The 21,897-nt window shown below is 41.4% G+C and overlaps 1 protein-coding gene and 1 long non-coding RNA gene across 8 annotated transcripts in view; one reads left to right on the top strand and one right to left on the bottom strand.

The window, feature by feature from the left end:
• Positions 1-15,073, bottom strand: part of LOC143152771 (uncharacterized) — a 44,817-nt gene extending 29,744 nt beyond the window's left edge. Inside the window, exons 1-2 of the long non-coding RNA XR_012993637.1 lie at positions 14,489-15,073; positions 1,469-1,639 (exon numbers count right to left, since the gene is read on the bottom strand). This is a non-coding gene — a long non-coding RNA (uncharacterized LOC143152771). The remainder of the gene's footprint in view (positions 1-1,468; positions 1,640-14,488) is intronic.
• The window catches only part of Tsl (membrane-attack complex domain containing protein torso-like), a 48,948-nt gene that overhangs the window by 23,310 nt on the left and 3,741 nt on the right, over positions 1-21,897 (top strand). For all 7 annotated transcript variants that reach the window (XM_076323244.1, XM_076323247.1, XM_076323246.1 and 4 more), the window contains exon 2: positions 19,368-20,031. In XM_076323244.1, coding sequence (XP_076179359.1) covers positions 19,396-20,031 — 636 coding nt within the window. In that variant the 5' untranslated portion in view covers positions 19,368-19,395. The remainder of the gene's footprint in view (positions 1-19,367; positions 20,032-21,897) is intronic.

Here is a 21,897-nt window from a genome sequence, read left to right as displayed (position 1 = left end):
ATAAGAGAAGAAACACCAACAGAGATATAAGAGAGTATAAGAGAGGAAACACCAACAGAGATACAACGGATTGTAGTTTCACTTGGTGAAATAGAAGAAAAATGCCGCAATCGACTATGAAAAATGAGTTCGCGCCGAGATATTCATTTTTTTTTCGTTCATAAATTGCGTTTCCCCAATTGGTAATGCTATATTAGTCATTAGTTTATGCGGTAAGAAGTGGTCATGACCAGTAGCAAAATCATTTCAAGAATTCTGATCAACCTTCGGTGTATCTAATTTAGCATTCACGTCGGTCAAGTATTTATCGGTGACGTTGGTAGTAATACGGTATCCGGGGAGTTCAAATTGAAACACACCTTTCCAAGGAAACAGGAACTTCTCTGCTTTCGGATCGAAAGTACTTATTTGCATCGAGATTCAGGCACGCAGATCCCTGAAAACTAGGACATGTAACGTTGCAAGCTGTTACCGTCGGAAAGTGGATACTTTCTGCAATTCTTATTTCGTTCGGATATACGAGAAACGATCTCCAATGTTATTGTATGATAATGTAACGTTTGTTTCGGTTTGTCGTTTTCCTGTGGTTGCGTCACTCAATCTTAATTACCAATTGTTTCCTCCATTTGGGTTACCAATATATTTAAGAGGGCTCGTTTCGTTTACAATCGCGGCACCAACTCGTGGCAGTTGATAACGATGAACGATCCAGGGTTCGGCTGACGCTACTTCTCAGGTTGTAGATCCCGGTACTTCACTGTTATTGTGGATAGTTTGATATTAAAGTGGACAATTGAGTATCATTTTGAATGGTAACTGTACTAACTATAACCTTCCTGGCTGTGCACATCCTAAAGGTTTCCCCTACAGTATCGTTCTAACCCTTCGTTTGTTTCGTGGAATAGATTAACAGCGAACTCGATTCGTTTCGAAGTAAAGTGCACTTAGGTAACTTAATCGTGAGATAATACTGAAATATTGACGCAACGTATACTCCAGGACTATCCTCGGTAAATTATAGTTAAAATATACAAAACGTTCGAATCATCATCCACGTCCTTTGTGTTCGACATTTCTACCAAAGCCACTGTCGCACATAAAATATGCAATCTTCTATTTTTGGATGCTACGTAGAATTAAAATTACTGTCCTGAAGCTCGATATTGCAAATTTGCTTACTAAGCGTACCAAACTCTTACTTTTATTTTCAAAATCAACGTCGTACTTAAATCTGTCCATACACACTGATTCAATATCGTATCTATTGCCTTCGTTTACATTTTTCGAGCAGTTTCGAATAATACTGTTTATTTAAATTTAAAAAAATTCTAATACTCGTATGACCTCGAACTTGTCGAAGTTACCGTAGTCTTCGAACTTTTACTTCTCAGTTTCGATGTAAATAAATATAACAACAGAGAATAAAACAATCTTTCCGAAAATACTATGGAGAATCTTTGCTACTCACTTCGCGATGCAACGTACTTAAACTCGAGCACCAACAGCCAAGTCTCGGAGTCACTCGAGACGTTCGAACCCGATAACGTTTGAATTCCATTTTGTATCCTTGTTGCAATTATTACCGCGTCAATATACGAGCGTCGCTCCTGATCGTTCACGCCTCGAATCAACTCGTGTTCTGAAAAATTGAAACACGATCTTAGAAAGTAGCATGCGATTCGCAACACCGCGTCAAAATCGATTGCTCCATTTACTTCTTGCCGGAGAAAAGTTCGACAATTCGGTGTACGAAACTCGGATACAAGTCGGGACGCGTTCCTTTTTGAATCTCTTCTGTAACCGTTTTAAAAATACTCGCGAGGAACTGTGTCGGCTGAAACATAATGGACGTCGTTAAAGTGCACGACGAATAACCGTGACAATCGTTTATTGTACACGTCTCCTCTTTCTCTGCCTTTGGCTCGGTTTCTCGGTGAACTTTCGGCCGCATCGATGGAAAATTCAACATCAGACCTACGAGACTCGCACGCGAACTTGCGGATTCACCGGCGAGCCTAATTTTGCTAAATCACGCGAACCAGCCGGTGTCTAGATCGGTAAATCTACGCGAGGTAGAGAAAAGTGGTAGAGGTTCGAGAAAGCCGATAATTACGCGCAACGAACGATTTACATATTTGCTGGGTCACTGGAAAGGGAGCACCGTTCTTCGATGTTCTTCGAGGAAGATGCGATTCACGCTACTTTTCGAGTCGATTATTTTCTTAACGCCACGAATAGTTTACAGTTTCTTTTTTTAGTCAATTTCGCGCGTATAACTATCCGAGGTGATTTAAAACGAATTCGAAAGGGCTATCGCGTTTCATTAATCGCGAACGAAATGTACCGAGTATTTTTGTAATTTTTGTTGAAAATTAGCACGGATCTTTGGCAGCCAATTGGCTTTATCGCGTTGCGTGTCATTTTATCGACACTGGGGAATTTATCATCTCCGGTTGTCGGTTACACGAGTATGAACTTTTCCTTTACATAACTCCAGAAAAAGAAATCCAGTGGCGTGAGATCGGGAGATCCGGATGGTCATTCGTGTGAGATAATTTATCCGTGTGGATAACGCACATTTGAAAAGTTTCGTATCGATACCAACGCGGGTAGTGTTGGTAAATCTTTCGGCATCGATCACCAGCTGCATTCGACGATGCATTAAAAATTGCATCATTCCGTTTAAGGAGCAATTCGCATTTATAGACTAACATTGGACGCACTGTTTATGTATATATAATAATTGACAGACTTTGGGGAAAATGCTAGAGGTGAAATTGAAAAGTTTACTGGATAAGGGGCCCATAAGATGAAATGGTGAATCGAGAAACTTTGATGTTTCCATGAATTGTAAAGTATCGTTCTTAAATACGAAAAACTGCTCGTTCGAGATATTAATCGATGACGATTTATCGAAGAAAAATTCATAAACTCGTAGCTCCTCTTTTCAGAAAGCTTTTCAATCATTGTGTCAGTCGTTTGGAATTTTCGATCATTACTTTGATATACGAAACTATAGATCCTTTCTCTACAAAGCCTCTTGATTCTAATGTCGTTAGTTTAGAATTTTCAACCACTATTTTACTTTAACCCACGAATTTATAGTTCCTTTTTTTCATGGAAATCTCCTCGATCGTAGTGTCAACCGTTTGGAATTTTCAATCGTTAGTTTGATATACGAATCTGTAGATCCTATCTCTCGATTCTAATGTCGTTAGTTTAGAATTTTCAACCACTATTTTACTTTAACCCACGAACTTATAGTTCCTTTTTTTCATGGAAATCTCCTCGATGGTAGTATCAACCGTTTAGAATTTTCGATCATTACTTTGATATACGAATCTACAGGTCCTTTCTCTACAAAGTTTCTCGATTCTAATGTCGTTAGTTTAGAATTTTCAACCACTATTTTACTTTAACCCATGAACTTACAGCTCCTTTTCTTCATGAAAATCTCCTCGATGGTAGTATCAACCGTTTAGAATTTTCGATCATTACTTTGATATACGAATCTATAGATCCTTTCTCTTCAAAGCCTCTCAATTCTAATGTCGTTAGTTTAGAATATTCAACCATTATTCTCTCTCTCCAAAGCCTCTCGATTCTAATATCGTTAGTTTAGAATTTTCAACCACTATTTTACTTTAACCCACGAACTTCTAGCTCCTTTTCTTCATGGAAATCTCCTCGATCGTATTGTCGACCACCAATACACCATTTGGAATTTTCAATCGTTACTTTGATATACAAATCTATAGATCCTTTCTCTCCAAAGCCTCTCGATTCTAATGTCGTTACTTTAGAATTTTCAACCACTATTTTACTTTAACCCACGAACTTATACCTCCTTTTCTTCATGAAAATCTCCTCGATGGTACTGCCAACCGTTTAGAATTTTCGATCATTACTTTAATATACAAATCTATAGATCCTTTCTCTCCAAAGCCTCTCGATTCTAATGTCGTTACTTTAGAATTTTCAACCACTATTCTACCTTAACCCACAAACCTACAGCTCCGTTTTAATCCCGAAAAGCTCCTCGATCGTAGTATCAACCGTTCTGAATTTTCAACCACCGTGACGACAGGATAACGTCACGTTACGTCACAATCGGGGCATTTAAATCGCGTCGGGTAGACGAAAAAGAAGATTTCGTCCGGGATCGTGTTTCACCGTGGCACCGCTTCCGGTGTCCAATCCGACGAGCAAGACCCCTTTCAAGTCCCAGCCACACGACGCTACTTAAATAATTCTTCTCCATTGACTTCTGCGTCACGTATACCGCGCTCCTTGTAGCAGCGACAACTGAATCGCACCGTCCATCGCGTAGCCGATTGTCATTTCAATGGTGATTTCACATGACGCGGCTATTCGTCGCGTTATTATCGCGCGTGCACGGAAACGCATCGAACGCGCGGTGTTTCATTCTCCAGGGTTTTACCTCTATTGGGTTTCTACGTCGCTCCTGTATCCTCGTCGGTTGGATCCAGCGAAAAGGTACGATGAAAACGACCACGAGTTGAAAATCCTCGCGAAAATCCGTGGTGACGTCGCGCGGTTAGCTGCGCCACGAACTCGTGGTGGTTCACACGCGAGATTTACTTTTATCGTTAATTAGGGTGGGTTCTCACGTGACGACGCTCGAAACACTGGAACGGATTTCTAATAATCTCGCGCGGGTGAAAGAGTGTATCGAACGCGATACGAGCCATTCGTTGAGCAATCGGTTGTTAATCGACGAAATATTGTTTAATAATTCGCGAAAGGTTGGGAAGAAATTCTCGTTTTTCGTAATCGAGGACACGTTTCGTTAAACTGTTTCTTCGTGGTGGTCTTCCTCGAGAACGACGATTATCAATAATACTAATTTAATTTGCAGGAGTGTATAAATAGTATATCGATTTGCATTGTTTATCGAGTTGGTCGTAAGAATATCGTTTGGTAATTTTTGAAAAATCGAGAATAAATTGTGGTTTCTAATGATCGATTTATAGTTCCTTTTTTTCATGGAAATCTCCCCGATAGTAGTGTCAATCGTTTAGAATTTTCGATCATTATTTTGATATACGAATCTATAGGTCCTTTCTCCACAAAGTTTCTCGATTCTAATGTCGTTAGTTTAGAATTTTCAACCACTATTTTACTTCAACCCACGAACTTTTTCCCATTCACTTTTCGTCAAACGGTTCCTTTATCCTCGTGAAACTTATCACCGATATTAATTCAGTTCGAAGCTGAACAATGATTTTTTAATTTAAAAAATCTTCCAAAATCAATATTTCATTTCGCGAGAAGATAATATATTTATACTGTCGATCGCGGTGTCTACTCTCGCGCCACGGCGGTTCCTTCGAAAAGTGTTTCAAGGTACGGACGGTGTGAATCGATCTTTAATGTTAACGATACAACAATCTTTTGTAACGCATACTGTCGTGTGTCTATTTATAGTACGCATATGTGTGATTTTTCTGCTGTGCCTGCGTGACATTTCTTTGGTATTTGTGCGCCAGTACGTACGGCACGCGTGTCGTCTTCGTACATAGCGTTTAATATGCGATATTTGACGCGCAGAGTAGGTAGAACGTTTACACGTCGCAAAAATAACACACGAATCATCGAACACATATCTCACGCATTCAAAAGAAACGTACATACCGCGCACGTACACACTCGCGTTAGTTCTATCGTTTACACAACGAATGAATATTTATCGTTGTGCGCGTACGTTACTCGAATGAACCGTTATCTGGATCGATCTTTATTCGCGACTGAAACGTCGTTTTGTCATCTAGTAAGACAATTATCGTTATACGGTAAGTAACCGTTCGATGCATCGATTTTACGAAAATATAATCACGGTCAATATTTACAATCCGTAATATCGACGTTTGGTAAACTTCTAATTCGAGTTCTCGTTTTGGTAAACTCATCTACACAATGAGTTCGCGAAACGAATTCGTGAGAATTCACCATTGCAAATAACCGACAAACCCGTTTACCTTACAAACACGGTTCCCCCGCGTTAAATGCATAACGCTCGTTACGCAACCGTTCGGGTATCACTTGCCGCACCATCGATTCATTCCACCGAAACAACGCGTTTATTTACGAACGTTGGGTTAAATTTAACGAGACTTTCTCTATTTCACGAAACGGGAGTAGTCGTCGCGAAGAAACGGGGAGAATCGAACCACGCGGACAATGGAGACGTCGTTACGAACGTAATGGTCGTTCGAGCGATAAAATTTCACTTTCGACGGGCATATCCTTGAAATACGATGGAGAATAGTTACGCGTCGCGCGAGTATCGACTCTGCGTGCATTCTGTGAACTTCACCTGTCGGTACGCCCATGAACCTTTTTTCTAATCGAGGTGACAAGCCACTTTCCTGCGCTTAACGGAGAACGGCGAAAGTGGAACCCGTTCCACTTCCGTTTTACTAATTCGGAAGCTTGAACGTCTTGACTGTTTACACCGATGGACATTGCGGAACACTGTCGCGTTATACACGCGAAATACCGTGTCGAGAACGAAACACGTTTGTCGACGAATAGTAACTTTTTTCTTAATATTCATTTTCCATGGGAAATAACGTTGGAAATATTCGTTAAACACAAGGGTTTGATATGATATTTTTATTAAGTGATAAAATTTCGTAAAATTTCAACGCGAAATATTTATTATTTAAAATGGTAACTTTTTCTAAATATTCACTGTCCATGGGAAATAACGTTGGAAATATTCGTTAAACACAAGGGTTTGATATGATATTTTTATTAAGTGATAAAATTTCGTAAAATTTCAACGCGAAATATTTATTATTTAAAATAGTAACTTTTTCTAAAGATTCATTGTATGTGGGAAATAACGTTGGAAATATTCGTTAAACGTAATAATATGATATTTTTATTAAGTGAAAAAATCACGTAAAATTTCAACGCGATATTTATTATTTAAAATAGTAACTTTTTCTAAAGATTCATTCTATATGGGAAATAACGTTGGAAATATTCGTTAAACACAAGGGTTTGATATGATATTTTTATGAAATGAAAAAATCGCGTAAAATTTCAACGCGAAATATTTATTATTTAATATAGTAACTCTTCCTATATATTCACTGTCCATGGGAAATAACGTTGGAAATATTCGTTAAACACAAGAGTTTGATATGATATTTTTATTAAGTGAAAAAATCACGTAAAATTTCCACGCGAAATATTTATTATTTAAAATAGTAACTTTTTCTAAATATTCACTGTCCATGGGAAATAACGTTGAAAATATTCGTTAAACATAAAGATTTGATATGATATTTTTATTAAGTGAAAAAATCACGTAAAATTTCAACGCGAAATATTTATTATCCAATTTCCTTCTACGTTTTAAAAGTCTGCGCGCACTTTCGACAACCTACGGGGTATATTCACCACATAAAAGTATCCCCGGTCGTAAGTTCACAGTTACGAGACCACGCGTGTAAAATAATTTCAACGCCCAGTATTTATTATTTAACTTTCCACGGTGTTTCAACGGTTCGTACCTTTAACTTCCTACGGGGTATTTGAATTCAACTATTGGTGTTTCCAACGAGTATAAAACGTACAATCTATTCGCGATTGTTGTACAATTTCAATTTTGTTCGCCAGTTGAATTGAATTTTACATCATAAACTCGGAAATTGGATGTTTTATTGATAATTCTTTCCGAGATTTCTTCGAATTAAAAACGTTGTCGATAATTGTACTATCGGGCCGTTTGGAAAGTCATTTCGTTTTTTTCGGTGAAAATGAAACACGATTTTTTTATTAAATTATATATTCTCCATTTTGAAAAACGTAATGACTTTCCGAATAAACCGATACATCGCGTTCGATCCGAGATACACGGTAAAAATCGAAATATATGTATACACAAAAGAATACACGTATACACGAAATAATACACGTATACACGAAATAATACTTACACGTATACACGAAATAATACACGTATACACGAAATAATACACGTATACACGAAATAATACACGTATACACGAAATAATACACGTATACACGAAATACACGAAATACACGTATACACGAAATACACGAATCGTAATATCGATTCCATGTAAATAACCTTTACGAAATTAACTCCGTAACTTAATGTTGCCCAAACGTGGGAATAACGTTCCTCCAAGGATATCAACGCGTTGAAAATAGCACCGACCCAATGCATCGGGGTACGAACTCTGAATCATTCACCTATTCTCCTTAATCTATGTTGATACATGGATGTCGGTTGTTGAGAACTACCGCGCGAAAACGTGTTCCTTATCGTGTGTCCCGGCAGAAAGGATCGAAGTCGTAACGGATGAAATCACCGTGGAACGTAGACGTTCTACACGACGGACCCCCTTTGTCGTAATCTCATGAATATGTACGGTTACTTTCGTTCGCAACGCGGCAACTGTGGATCTGGGTATGTGGAACGATCTTCCTTTCGAGATAAATCGATAAGGAGTAGTCCTCCCCGTTATGTAAGCACACCGGCGTACGAACGTGGGTGTTTCTTTATCAACGGATGATGTCGTTTCGTGTGCGATTAATTCGAATCGGGGACCATTCGCTCGGTTATCGTCGCGGAAACGTTTCGAAGGAACGACGATGCTCGTCGCGATAGTCCTTCTCGCGAAACACCGAACGATTCCGTTCTTTGAAAAAAGTTTGAAATTTCGCGCCAACGTTCAGTCATTGACCGCGGAACGAGACGAAAGGTTCTCAGGGCAGAAGAGGCAATCGTACTCGATACCAGGATCGATCTTAGAAGTCGCAGGAACCCGACTGGGAATACTTTTAACGAGGTTTTACAACCGAGATCTGTTTCAGCGAAACGATTAACGTCGAAAATGTTAATTTCAAATTATAAAATTACCCGATTGGACGAACTCCCAATCTCACGATTTACTCTAAAGGAAATGTATCCATTTGGAATATTTCACTCGGAATTGGAATTTATTTACGAAGATATGAAAATGATCTTGTTTCGAATACGGTGTTATATTTTTCGAATGGGGAGAGAAAAGCGATTCAAACATTGTACGCTCGTCAGGATTGAATTCGACGAGAAGAGAACTCGTCCTTCTTCGAAGAAAATCGTTCCAGAGGAAATTGAGATACTTTGGTTCGCGTTGAATTCGTTTGCGAAAATGTGACTAATAGTTTGTTCTCGAAGTAAATTCGAAGGGATAGAAATGGGACGAATTTGACGAGAAAGAGGTTCGAACATCGCGTAAACGTCAGAGTCGAGTTCGATACAGAGAACTCGCACGGATGGAACTCGAAACGGGTTCTCGCGAGAGAGTGTTGGTGTTTACGCGATTTTAGGTGGCATCGCGTGGCGGATTTCGGCTCGGTCGGATCGAAGTCGGCGAAAGCACGATCGAAAATGTGGGTCAAGGACGATAACGTTGAACATTCGCCCATTCCGTACGACGATTCTTCATTGATCGAATCAATCGAGTCTTCGATCCGCGTAACGTAATTACGTTAATTTAGTCACGAGCGCACGTTACGCAAATAATGTTCGAATAGAACGAAACCGATGAAAATGATCGTGACCGTAAGAGTTTACGACTCCGGTTCATAAGCCCGCGGGTACTCGGGGCTAAAGTGTCGCGCGGGGGACTTCAATTTCACTTTCACTCCGATCGCACTTCGTGTCTCGCTTGGTTCTTATAAGGCCGTGCTTGTACCGCTCCAGCATTTTGTTGCAGAATGCGCGCGAAATGGTGTACTCTTGTTTCGTTCTTCGAACATTTAATAACGGATAGAATATATGTGGAGCGAAACACCGTATGTACTAGATTGCTCGAGTATGTACAACCAAGTATGTACTAGGTTGTTTGAGTATGTGCAACCAAGTATGTACTAGGTTGTTTGAGTTTGTACAACCAAGTGTGTACTAGGTTGCTCGAGTATGTACAACCAAGTATGTACTAAGTTGATCGATAAGTTTTATCGTTCGATAAATTGAACAGTAATAATTTATCAGTATCATTAATTTTACAATAGTGTAATAATTATTACAGTATTAATTTAAACAGTAATAATAAGTACAATCTATTGTTTGAAACTTCTCCCTTCAAATTTTCAATTTTCCTTGGTTTATTTTATTTCAAACGTTGCAGAAACGATGCATACATTCTTCTTGCACTTTTTAAATATTTAGAAACAGTAACGAGAAAATATTTGAAATTTTCCATTCCAAATTTTGTACCTTCCTCCACTTATTTTATTTCAAACACGATTCTACTTTTTGTTTAACCGACAATCGTGTTCTGCATTTTTTTGCAGAAACGATATATGTATATTCTTGTTGCGCGTTTGGAACATTTAAAGGAGAAAATATTGGAAAATTACCGCTCCACGTTTGGTACTGTACTCTGTTCGTTTTATTTTGAACACGGTTTGGATTGTTTACCCGGTGACCATGTTAGGCGAGCTAACTTGAGCGCGGCAATTGAGCGATTAATCACTTTCACGACGAGTTTTTGTTTTCGGCGGTCGGTCGAAAAAACTAAAAAACCCAACAATTTTCTCGTTACGCTTTTTAAATATTTGTAAGCAATTGCAAAAAGTCCTTCACGTTACTCTTTTGTAGGTATAGAAAAATCCTGCACGTTACTTCTCTCGTCGAACTTCTTATTATTCTAGTCGTTGAGCGTGATTTCGCTCGATTATCCGGCGGCTATGTTGCCCGAGTTAACTCCACTAGGTCACCTATATCGAGTACCATAAATCCACGGTTGTCTATCTCAGGTACTGCGAGTACTGCACAATCGTCCGCGTTAGAAACCACAGGACCGAAACTATCCGTTTCGAGTCGTAGGCGTCCGACACTGTATTGCATCTCGAGTGCCCCGGGTCGTCTGTATCGAGTATCGTATAATTCGAATCATCTGTATCGAATCTCGCCAATCTTGGTTCATCGGTCCCAGGTCGTCTGTATCGCGTGTCGAATAATTCGAATCGTACACGTTGAGCGTCACAAATGTTAGGTCATCGATCCTAGGTCGTCTACATTGAGCGTTGCATAATTTGAATCATCCGTATCGAGTGTCACAAATCTTAAATCATTGGTTTTACATGCTCCGTATCGAGTGTCACAAATCCTAGGTCATTGGTTTTAGATCCTCCGCTTCGAGTGTCACAAATCGTAGGTCATTGGTTTTAGATCCTCCTTATCGAGTGTCACAAATCGTAGGTCATTGGTTTTAGATACTCCTTATTGAGTGTCACGCATCCTAGGTCATCGGTTTTAGATCCTCCGTATCGAGTACCACAAATCCTAGGTCATCGATTCTAGATGCTCATTATCGAGTGTCACAAATCTTAAGTCATCGGTTTTAGATACTCTGCATCGTGTGTCACGAATCCTAGATCATCGATTTTAGATCCTCCGTATCGAGTACCACAAATCCTAGGTCATCGATTTTAGATGCTCCGTTTCGAGTACCAGCGAAAATGCCTTAACTGGCCAATCAAACGACCAATATACACCGCCTTCGTAACGACCGCGACAAATGGATTCGATTCGATAAGTATTTACGCGTCGATAAGTATTTCGTCTTTCGTAAACGCTTTCGTAGACTGTTGTAAAGTTCAGATTATAAGACGTAGTTTATTATAACATGCAGGGATCTCGCGTATCCAGTAGTATAGTTTTTGTACATATGAGAATACAAAGTCCAAACAAAAAAGTATAATATACGTATCGTATCAAGTATAATATACAAGTATAATATGCGTAATATGCCTTGACGTGAACGACGACAGTGTCATGTGGTCTTCGTGACTCTCGACTTGGAACTGAACAGAAAAAGCCAAAAGAAAAATAGCCAAACCGTTGACGACCCTTCCGCACCAATATGGAAACAATCCTTAAAACTGACATCGACAATTCTCTATCAACATCTACCACTCTTAGAATCATTGTTGCATTCATTCCAACATGAACAGTTTACTTCGCAAGGATACGATCGTATTCCGCGCAACATCTTCGTCACCGCGGTTCCATCGAAACGATCATACTCACCGTTTCCATCGAAATGGTCAGAAGGTTCAATTTTATAGGTGACATTCCAAGTCGTTCGTTACCGTAACGGTTTCGTACGTGTCCAACGAATTCGTTCCTCGTGTCTTGTCACGAGACGATCAGCAACGCCCACATTGCGCTACAGTTCGTTCCAAGAAACGCCGAGCTCGTTCACGGTTTCGCGCACAAACGGTCCAGGTACCTTTCATTCGTTTACGTCGCCGTTGCTACGGCCACGCTCTTGCAAGGACAATCGCGTTTTACCGTATTAATTGACATTACGGTTCTTTGTCCGTGCGCGGCACGACGAGAGTTTAATTCGTGGCCGTTATTTAATCGGTAACGTTGTTCCCCGCAAAACGGGGACACAAGGAAGCGAAGTTTTTTCGTTCAAGTCCCAGCAGAGGCACTCTCGTGCGGTTTGCCAAGCGATACCCTTGTCGAGTTCGTACCGATAATGCACTATTCTACGATGTAACGCTATATGCTGACCACGTGGTCGACTTAGTGGATCAGGGTTAAACCAGCGTTTATTTCTGATCCCGAAGCCTTGCTCGGATGCTTTTCTTAGAAAATGTTTAATTATTATTCCGTGGACGATAATTACTATAAGATGGTGTTCAGCGAAAAAAGTTTGCTCTCGAGCAAAAATGAAACCGAATGGGTGTTCAGCGCAAGACTGCGTACTTTCAGCTGTGTGGTGGAGTTTCGTAACAGAGCACAAAAGATAAAAAAAAGAATGAAAAAGTACTCGAGAAAAGATCGGTTCGCGAGTACTCGAGAAAAGATCGGTTCGAAAAGATACATACTGTCGTTCTCTTGAAAAGCGCGTCATCTTTCTAGTTGTTACTTTCTTTCGGTACATTCAAAGGAATTATAATTCGCGCCGTCGCTCGCTAACTTGGAAACTTTCTCGTTGATTTTTGCATCGGTTTTTTCCGTCGTTATTATATACTCTCGATGTACAAGAGAAACATAGTATATCTTTGTGGCTCGCTAAGAGAGAACTGGGAACCGTGATGGTACGCGAAACGAAGGAAATCTTTCTACACCCAATACGATTGGTAATCCCTTCCAGGACAATTCGTATGCTTGTCATTATTGATAAATAATTCTTTTGTTGCGAAAACAATTGTCTACGGCCTTGTTACATACTTGTAATCAGGTGAACTAATAAAATTAGCCGAATCCTGTGCATAAGAAGTGGAAGAAGACATTATGGGGGTGAGTGTAAGAAACAATGGGTGTTTTTATTGCACTGTTGTTAAGTATATTGTTATATCTTATACTTGGTATACCAATGCAGTAAAAACACCCGTTACTTCCCCCACTCTGGCCACGATGCATTCCCCCACTCCGTACACATGAAATTCAAGGATGAAATTACAAGCTGGAGACAGTTTTCTTACAACAACAGAATTAATAGATTGCTCGATAAGTTTCGTCGTTCGATAAGAAATGGAGGTATTAGGTTCGTCATTTTAATATTATTTAAAATTATTTTTCTAAAGACGGTACTACTGTTCGATGTACATGTGTGAGGTTTCGTGTACATCTGTCGACTCGTTCATATATTTACAGTTGTTCAAAGTTGAAGTGTCTTAGTAATCTTTTACAATGGAAAAAGCGACAAAACTTATCGAACAACTTAGTATATATCACCGGTGATAAAATACAAATTGTAAAATCAATCTGGAGAATAGATTTGTTCTGCAAGGAATTACCAGTCGTATTAGGTATGGAAAGATTTTCATCGTTGCCTTCCTCCCCTTCTTACACATGGAATACGATTTACTTTTCTGGTCTCCTTGATTACAAATACATAACAAAAGCTAAAGACAGTTGTTCTTTCATAAAAATAATTACCGTTACGAAGAGATTATCGTCGTTGCCCTCCTCCAAAACGATCGACTCGCTTCCGTGTTCCAAAACTTAATCTTCAGAGCTCGTGTCACGGAGTGGTGAATCCAACGTACGACTGGCCAAACTGTCCTCATCTCATGCTCAAAATCATCCATTTTCGTTAGCCTTCCTTCACTTCTTACACATAGAATACAATTTACTTTTGTTGTAAAGTTCAGATCATAATATCTAGTTTAATATAATATGCAGGGATCTCGCGTATCTAGTAGTATTGTTATTGTATATATAAGAATATAAAGTTCGAACAAATGCGTATACAATGGTATGTCTTAATGTGAACGACGACAATGTCGTGTCTTCCTTACTCTAAACTTGGAACTCGACTAAAAAGAAAAACCAAAAGGAAAACAGCCAAACCCTTGACACCGACATCTGGTACCCTTAAGATCGTTGTTGCGTTCATTCCAACAACTTGTCTATCTTCCTTGATTACAAGTACGTAACGAAAGCTAAAGACAGTTGTTCTTGCAACAAAATAATTACCGTTACGAAGAGATTATCGTCGTTGGCCTCCTCCAAGACGTTCGACTCGCTTCCGTGTTTCAAACTTAATCATCAGAGCTCGTTTCGCGTAGCGATGAATCCAACGTACGACTGGCCGAACTGTCCACACACCGTGCTCAAGATCATCGTCCGTTTTCGCTAGCTATGGCGTTTATGACCTCACCGTATTTCTTCCGTCCAAGTGTATTACAACAGACCCGCGCCGGCGAAACCACTGACCGAGACAACCGCGTAATCGTCGAGCTCGGGACAGAAAAGTCACGCTCGACGAACAATAATCGCCGGTGTTTCTTCTCGAAACGCGCGTCGAAGCAGAACAATTCGCCAGGACGATCGCTAACCCCACGTTCGAAGAAGTCCAAGGGCTCGACGCAACCTTCGCGTACCTCGAGCGATCACGCACGACAAGGACAGTTTAACGACGTTGCTACGGACCTTGCCCTTGGTACACTTCATTTTGCAACGAGAAAACACGATCGAACGATCAACCTTCGGTCCCATCGTCGCGGATATCGTCGTTTATTAATAAACTCGAAGGAAAACTCCTCTAACATCCTGTCTGCTCGCTCGGGACCGATACGCACGACCCTCTTGTAACAAGGTACTGGGAAAACACGGTTAAAAAAATTCTTTTGTAATACGGTTTCCGTGTAGCACGGTTCGAAGAAGTTGGACAACCGTGTAAAACGAATCTTCCCATCAATTTCACACGGTTTCGATGCAACGCGGAACTAATTAAACGTGTTACGATGGGATCGAGTGTACAACGATACAGAAGTAGGCTACGATTCGAGCATCCCTCGTTCAACCCTCTTGCAACACGATATTACGAGAACACGTACGCGATATAACACGGCGAAAAATTTCTATCGGTCCTCCTGTAACTTTGTTCTTATAACACGGTTTCTATCATTGTAATGTAAATAATATAGGTGTTTAGTAAACATATAGTTGTTTATCAAATATACTCTTTAGTAAACTTGGATGACCCTTGTGTAGCACTAATCTTATCATCGCGTTAACTAGACACAGTTTCGATGCAACATCAAATCAATCCTCTGAATCCTCTTATAAATCGATGCAAATATTACGATTCTAATTCAACACGGTTTTCATACATTACGAGTTACTAAATTCGAACAACACGAATCTTACCATTGCCCCACCTAGACACAGTCTCGATGCAACATCGAATCAATCGTGTTACAAGAGAGTCGCTTGTACGATATAAAAGTAGAGTTCTGTGTTTCTAGTATCCTTTGCTCAATCCTCCTATAAACCAATGCAAATATTACGATTCTCTTCCAGCACGGTTTTCATACATTACAATTTAAAAGATTCGAACAACCCCCGTGCAGCCCGAATCTTACCATCGCGGTAACTCGACACAGTTTCGATGCAACGCCGATCGCATCGAGCGTGTTACAGGAGGGTCGAGTGGTGCAACAATACGGAAGTAGGCGAGTGCGTTTTCAGCAGCTCGTTCCATCGAGGCACACCGTCCGGACAAACATCGAGTCCCCTTCGAGCAATACCGTTAACGCGGAGCGGCTTATAAATCGCGGCCAACGTGCATAGCGATCAATCCCGTCACGTGGACGTTTATCAAGATGTACAAGGTTCGCTTGCACGCGACCGAACGATCGAGGCGAACGAACCACCGTCATGGAGGAGGTCGCGCGAGCACACTCGGCACCGTCACTCGCGTAACCGTCCCTTCCCGATACCAGGTTCGCCACCGAACCAAGAAAAATGGATCCTCGGTGACGGAGGAAGGGTTAACGCGCGACCAACTCCGGGTACAGAGGTGTCGGTCGAACCGGGTGGGGACGAAGGCCGCGCGTACCGTTTTGCTCGCGCGAATGCCTACGCGGCGCGTACACCTAGACCTACAAAACGAGATAACCTGCCGGCTATCTACTCGACTTGGCTGCCGTTGCATCGCGAGTACACGCGTGCACTCGCCGATACGAAGCGCCGATAGACGCCACCGCGGCGTCAGGAGCGCGCCTACAGAACGCGCAGCTCGCGGCGTGCTCGTGTTGTTCCGTGGCAACAGCCTCTCACGACTCGCTCGATCGTCGCGAGTGGTGTCGCTGCGCGCTCTACGTGCGTCGATCGGATCGATCTTTCGCTCGGGATCGGACGAAAGATGAACGATCTCGTACCGTGGCCCCGCTCGCGTGTGCGCGAGTGTCTTTAAACGCGGACAAAGATGTGAGCGTCCGGTACACCTGCGCCGTCTACGCTTCAGAGGTCAGTGGCTCGTAGTTCGTTCTACGCTCGACACTCGGTGTCAATTCTACGGTGTATACGTGGTGTCTTCTCTCTGCTCGGAGTCCACGATGTCGTGGATTCTTTTTGGTCCGAGTCTACGATGTCCACGATTGTAATTGCAATTGTTGTCCCGTGACCGGTTGTTCGACATTTTTTTCTCTTCGTCGAAGAGTAGTTTTTCGGTACGCGAGGAGTACCAAGAAGTTTCGAACTATGTGGCTGGAGTTCGTACGTTGCTGGATCTCTTCCGGAAGATGGAGATTGGAACGCGCCGATTCGATGGGAAATGTAGAGCACTTTCTGGAAACGGAAAGAAAGGAATAGTAACGATCCGGACGGTTATTCTGGAATCAATGTAGCATAGTTGCGGGATGGTGGTAAGCTATCTTCGAGACAGCAGGGATTAGAATGCTCCGATTCGGTGGGAAATGTAGAGTGCTCCCTGGAAGCGTTCGAACGGAAGAAATTTTAATAACTTGAATGGTCATTGTGCTGATCGATGTAACGCAGACCGGTACGGTTGTAAGTTTAGAGAGACGGGGATTAGAATGCTCCAATTTGTGGGGAAATATAGAGTACACTTTGGAAACGTTACAAAGAAAGAAATGGTATCTAAAGGGTTATTATGGGATCAGTGTAGCATGGTCCAAAAGAGTTTGTAGGCTCTCTTTGGAACGGAGATTACAATGCTCCGATTTGTCGGGGAATGTTGAGGACCTTTTGGAAATGTTCTTTAGATACTTTTCTTTGTATAGGACATTCAAACGCTGTATCGATTACTACGAGATCACTGTAGTACAGTCCAGTATACTTTATCGTCTTTCTGTGCAAGTTTTCCAGCACAGTATGAAATTTTCACGCAGTAAGAGACGATTGAACTTTTTGGTACTTGCAAACGATGAAACTCGCTGTACGAGAAAAATACGCTCTATGCTCGAACGAATTGCTAAACCAAATATGTCGAACGGAATTGATCGTATAATGGAACGACAATCGTAAAGGTACAACAACCGTGGAAAAAAACCGTGATATCTTTTCAGCGAAATCGTCGTAATTTTCGAGCCGGAAGTAAATTAATAGGAGAAGCATGAATTAACGAACGTCAAGAATCCCTGTAGGAGTTGTAAAACGGAAATCATTTGCAACAGATGCGTGCTAAACATTTCGTTCCGATCGTTTCTCGTTTCACTTCGTGGGAATCAACGTCTCTAAAGTGTAATCTCGATACGAGAAAGTTATTTCCTCGCGAACGAATTACCATCGTGGTTAAAGATACAAACGAACGTTTCGTTCGTCAAATACGTGTTTTCGAGTTTATTATTCGTATCGACCAGAAGAAAAATCTATCACCAACGAGTACGCATATGTTTCGTTACAGTGTCTTCTCTTTATTTACTCCCCGATTAGCGTGGTTCGGTTCAGAGTTCTACGCAAGAAATCTTTTCCGACTCGCGTCGATATTTCATCAACACTGCGTAAACAGTATTCGTAGTCTGTGTTTCTACGTTGCAGATTTATGGTAATACGGTGCGAAGTAGATCGTCGTTTTGATTACTCGCGACTAATGCACGCACGGATCCATCACTGTGCGTCATCGCACTCAAAACGATAGAGTCCGGAGGTTTAACGTACCGAGGCAACATCGTGTACATATTTTTCTCGAATACAATTACCTGAAACAAGAGCAAGCAAAAGTTAACCTAACTTGAACCGGATCGTAAATTAAACCATGGCCTTTACGTGTAAATTGAACGAGGTACTATCTCCTAACACGGAGTCGTAACTCCTATGTAACAGCGCAATGAATTATTTCGTCCAACGTGCACTTACCTTTTTTCGCAGCGTCTTGAATAAATGTTTGTACGGAACGTGTGTATATTTATAAATAAATGTTCTTACTTAAAATAGCGAAAAATAAACGCGGTCTAATTTAAAGCGATCCATGGTCCAAATTATTTAAGAAATATCTTTCTGTAACCAGCTACGTAGCGTTTCAGTCAGTTCTGTTAGATCTATGCATCGATTGAAATGCTGAAATAGTTCTCGAATCGTTCTGCTCGGAATTATGAACACTCTTTGACTATAATTACTCGTATACGAATGACATCTGGAGACCAAATATAATCACTCGTATAAGAGTGATATCTTCTAAAGATCGATTATAGTCGCCCGTCGATGCGGACGACATCTCCTGAAGATCGACTATAATTACCTATCAATATGAATCACATCTTCTGGAGATCGACTATAATCACCCATCAATATGAACTACATCTTCTGGAGCTCGATTATAATCACCCATCTACACGAATCACATCTTCTGAACCTCAATTATAATCACCCATCAATATGAATTACATCTTCTGGAGCTTGACTATAATCGCTCTCCTTATATAAATGTCTACTATAATCACCCGTCGATACGAACGACATCTCCCGGAGATCGACCGCGGTCCCTAGTCGTAGTAAAAGATTTAAGTTTAAAATTCGGGGACATCGAATACCGAGGTTTCCTCCTGTCGAACGTAACATAAACCGAAGCGATACCAGTGGCGGTACCAATATTTTCCTCGTGTTCCAGGTGCATCCGCCGCAGGCAGCCGCGAGAGATGTGGTCACGGTCGCGATTCTTGGTCCTGGCGTGGATGCTCGCGTTATTGGCGGGGGTGCGGGTCAGCGGTGGGTCGCAGAGGCCGCGTCTCGGTGGCGCTGTGAACATATTCAGCCGTTACGGTTACCTGAGCATCAGCATGAGAGTGTTACCGCGAAACGACACCGACACATGGATATTCCGGGAACCGACGTTGGACGTTTTCACGAATCCGGTCGCGGCGGCCAGCAGGCAACGCCAACAGACCGCGGTCTTCGACGGTGATTTTCACATGGAGTTCTGCGACAACATCCGTCAATTGCTCCAGGCCTACTTCCGTGACTTCACGTTCGAGAGGCTGGAGAGACCGTGGCGCGCGTTCACCGGCAGTTGGTCAAAGGCGGCCATAGCCCGCCACCTTGGCATCAACTCGTCGTTCATCACCGGTGAGCACTGTTACGTGTTGGTGCGCGTCGCCAGATTCCGTGAGAACGAGAAGCTCGCCGCCACGGCGGAATCGATGATCGTCGACGAGGCCGTTTACAGGGAAACGAGCAACGTCACAGTCGGCGACACCGCGAGCGTGGTTCGATTCATCAAGAACTTCGGCTCACACTACATCGCCGCCTACGTTACGGGCAACTCCTTGTACCAGGTGAGATACGAAGTACCTCTAGAGGAGAGAGAAAAATCAAAGAAATTTCACCGGCTCGTGTGTATTTATTCAAATCGATTCACGGATATGAAATGTGCGTGGACAAGGGTTGATTTGAATTAATATATGGGTTAAATATTTATAAATTAATAATGTTAAATAAATAGATTTATAGTAACGAGGTTAGTAGCGATACCATGAGAAAAAAAAGAAATAGTTTGCAACGGTATTCACGGTTGGATAGCCTTAAACACCCGGTTAAATTTGTGTCCACTGTGGCGATGGGTTTGACGACGAATAACGATCACGGTGGCGGATTTTCATTCGTGGAAGCTCGAGATGTGTCCGAGTGGTCCTCCTGAAAATTTTTAGCAACGAAATTAACCGCAAAGAACACTTGCACCGCGGTGTAACAAAGATTGGAACGATGTGTGGGTATTGAATGAAATCTGAATTAAAATATGATAAAAAGATACTGGTACCGTTATCGCAAGTATTATGCTTGGAAAATGACGCTATTCGGTAAACGAGGTCCGTATAATTTTCTACCTTGTTTAAAGTTCATCAGTTTCACGGTTGATCCGCCACTGGTTATAGCGAACGCAAATTAAACCGGCCGTTCGAGGCCATTAGGCGGTTAATCCCATCACAACTTAGCTGCTCTGCCACTCCACCTCATTGTTTGTTTCGCACACGGTGAAATTGTGCACGCGTATGCTTTCTGCGTCGAATATCTAGGCAAATAGGTTCGATTGACGGTAAACAGACAAAGGAAGGTTGCACCTAGGGTAAGGAGGCACGTAGCGATACCATAAGAAAAAAAATAGTTTGCAATTCACAGTTGGATAGCCTTAGACACCCAGTTAAATTTGTGTCCACCGTGGCGATGGGTTCGAGCGTATCGCGAGTAATCGAACAATATTTGTTCAACCGTTGATTTGCAAATACAGAGTGAACGTTGGTTTTAGAATCTTAGATGGAACGCGTGACAATTTTTCGATCAAGATTCGTTGAATCGATGAACGACTGATGTCAAAGTTTCGTACGAAAACAAGAGACGAAAGTCGTACGATGTTTCCGATACTTCGCTCGAGATGGTTAGGGGAAATCGAGTTGTTTGTTTCTCCGATCTGACTGTACGTTTATGCTTGCGCACCGTGATTGCTTAATGTGATTTAAAATCGCCGTTGGCTTGAAATCCAGACGTTTATCTTTCATCGTTGAAAGGATTTTCCGATAAACGTACTTGAGAACTATCCGCTTCCTTGGCTGTGCAATACTTCGCATCATCGTATTAGATAAAGGTTACATAACTCTTGTATTTGAAATTCATCACGATACGTCCGAGAGCTGGATTATTTATCGATTGTGAACGGCCTTGTCGATATAAATACGCGTTTCAAAAATGTCGAGACTCCGATACAGTTGTTGTTTCGTTCGTGGTCGTCTTCCTTTTTTCGCCAAAGATCCACGCAGACCACCTTCCACCTGTAACTATAAACGTTTCGTATCTTTAAACAACCTCATTTGAATGTCTTGTGCAAGACAAACGGTTTATAGCTGCATTAAATTTATTGCCTCAAGATTCAATTCCAAGAACCAATTTGAGTAGGTATACCTGCAGCCTCGCATAAAGTTTACATACGCGTGTCAATGTAGAAGGAAATTCATAAATTTTGCTGTCACGGGGCAAAATTAACACAATAGATACACAGGTTGCACGGCGTTTATTACTAAACTTCCTCTTCTGCAATATCCATTTTTCATTTTTATTACAATTAACTTCGATATACCCACTTCCGCGTAACTTTTCCGACACAACCTGCTTCATTCTTCCAGTAATATATGCCTCTATCTATCTAGCCG

The sequence above is a fragment of the Ptiloglossa arizonensis genome, chromosome 11, assembly GCF_051014685.1.
Source record: "Ptiloglossa arizonensis isolate GNS036 chromosome 11, iyPtiAriz1_principal, whole genome shotgun sequence".
Lineage (NCBI taxonomy): Eukaryota > Metazoa > Arthropoda > Insecta > Hymenoptera > Colletidae > Ptiloglossa > Ptiloglossa arizonensis.
Note: the sequence above shows the minus strand (reverse complement) of the source record. Positions and strands in the feature narration are given on the sequence as shown.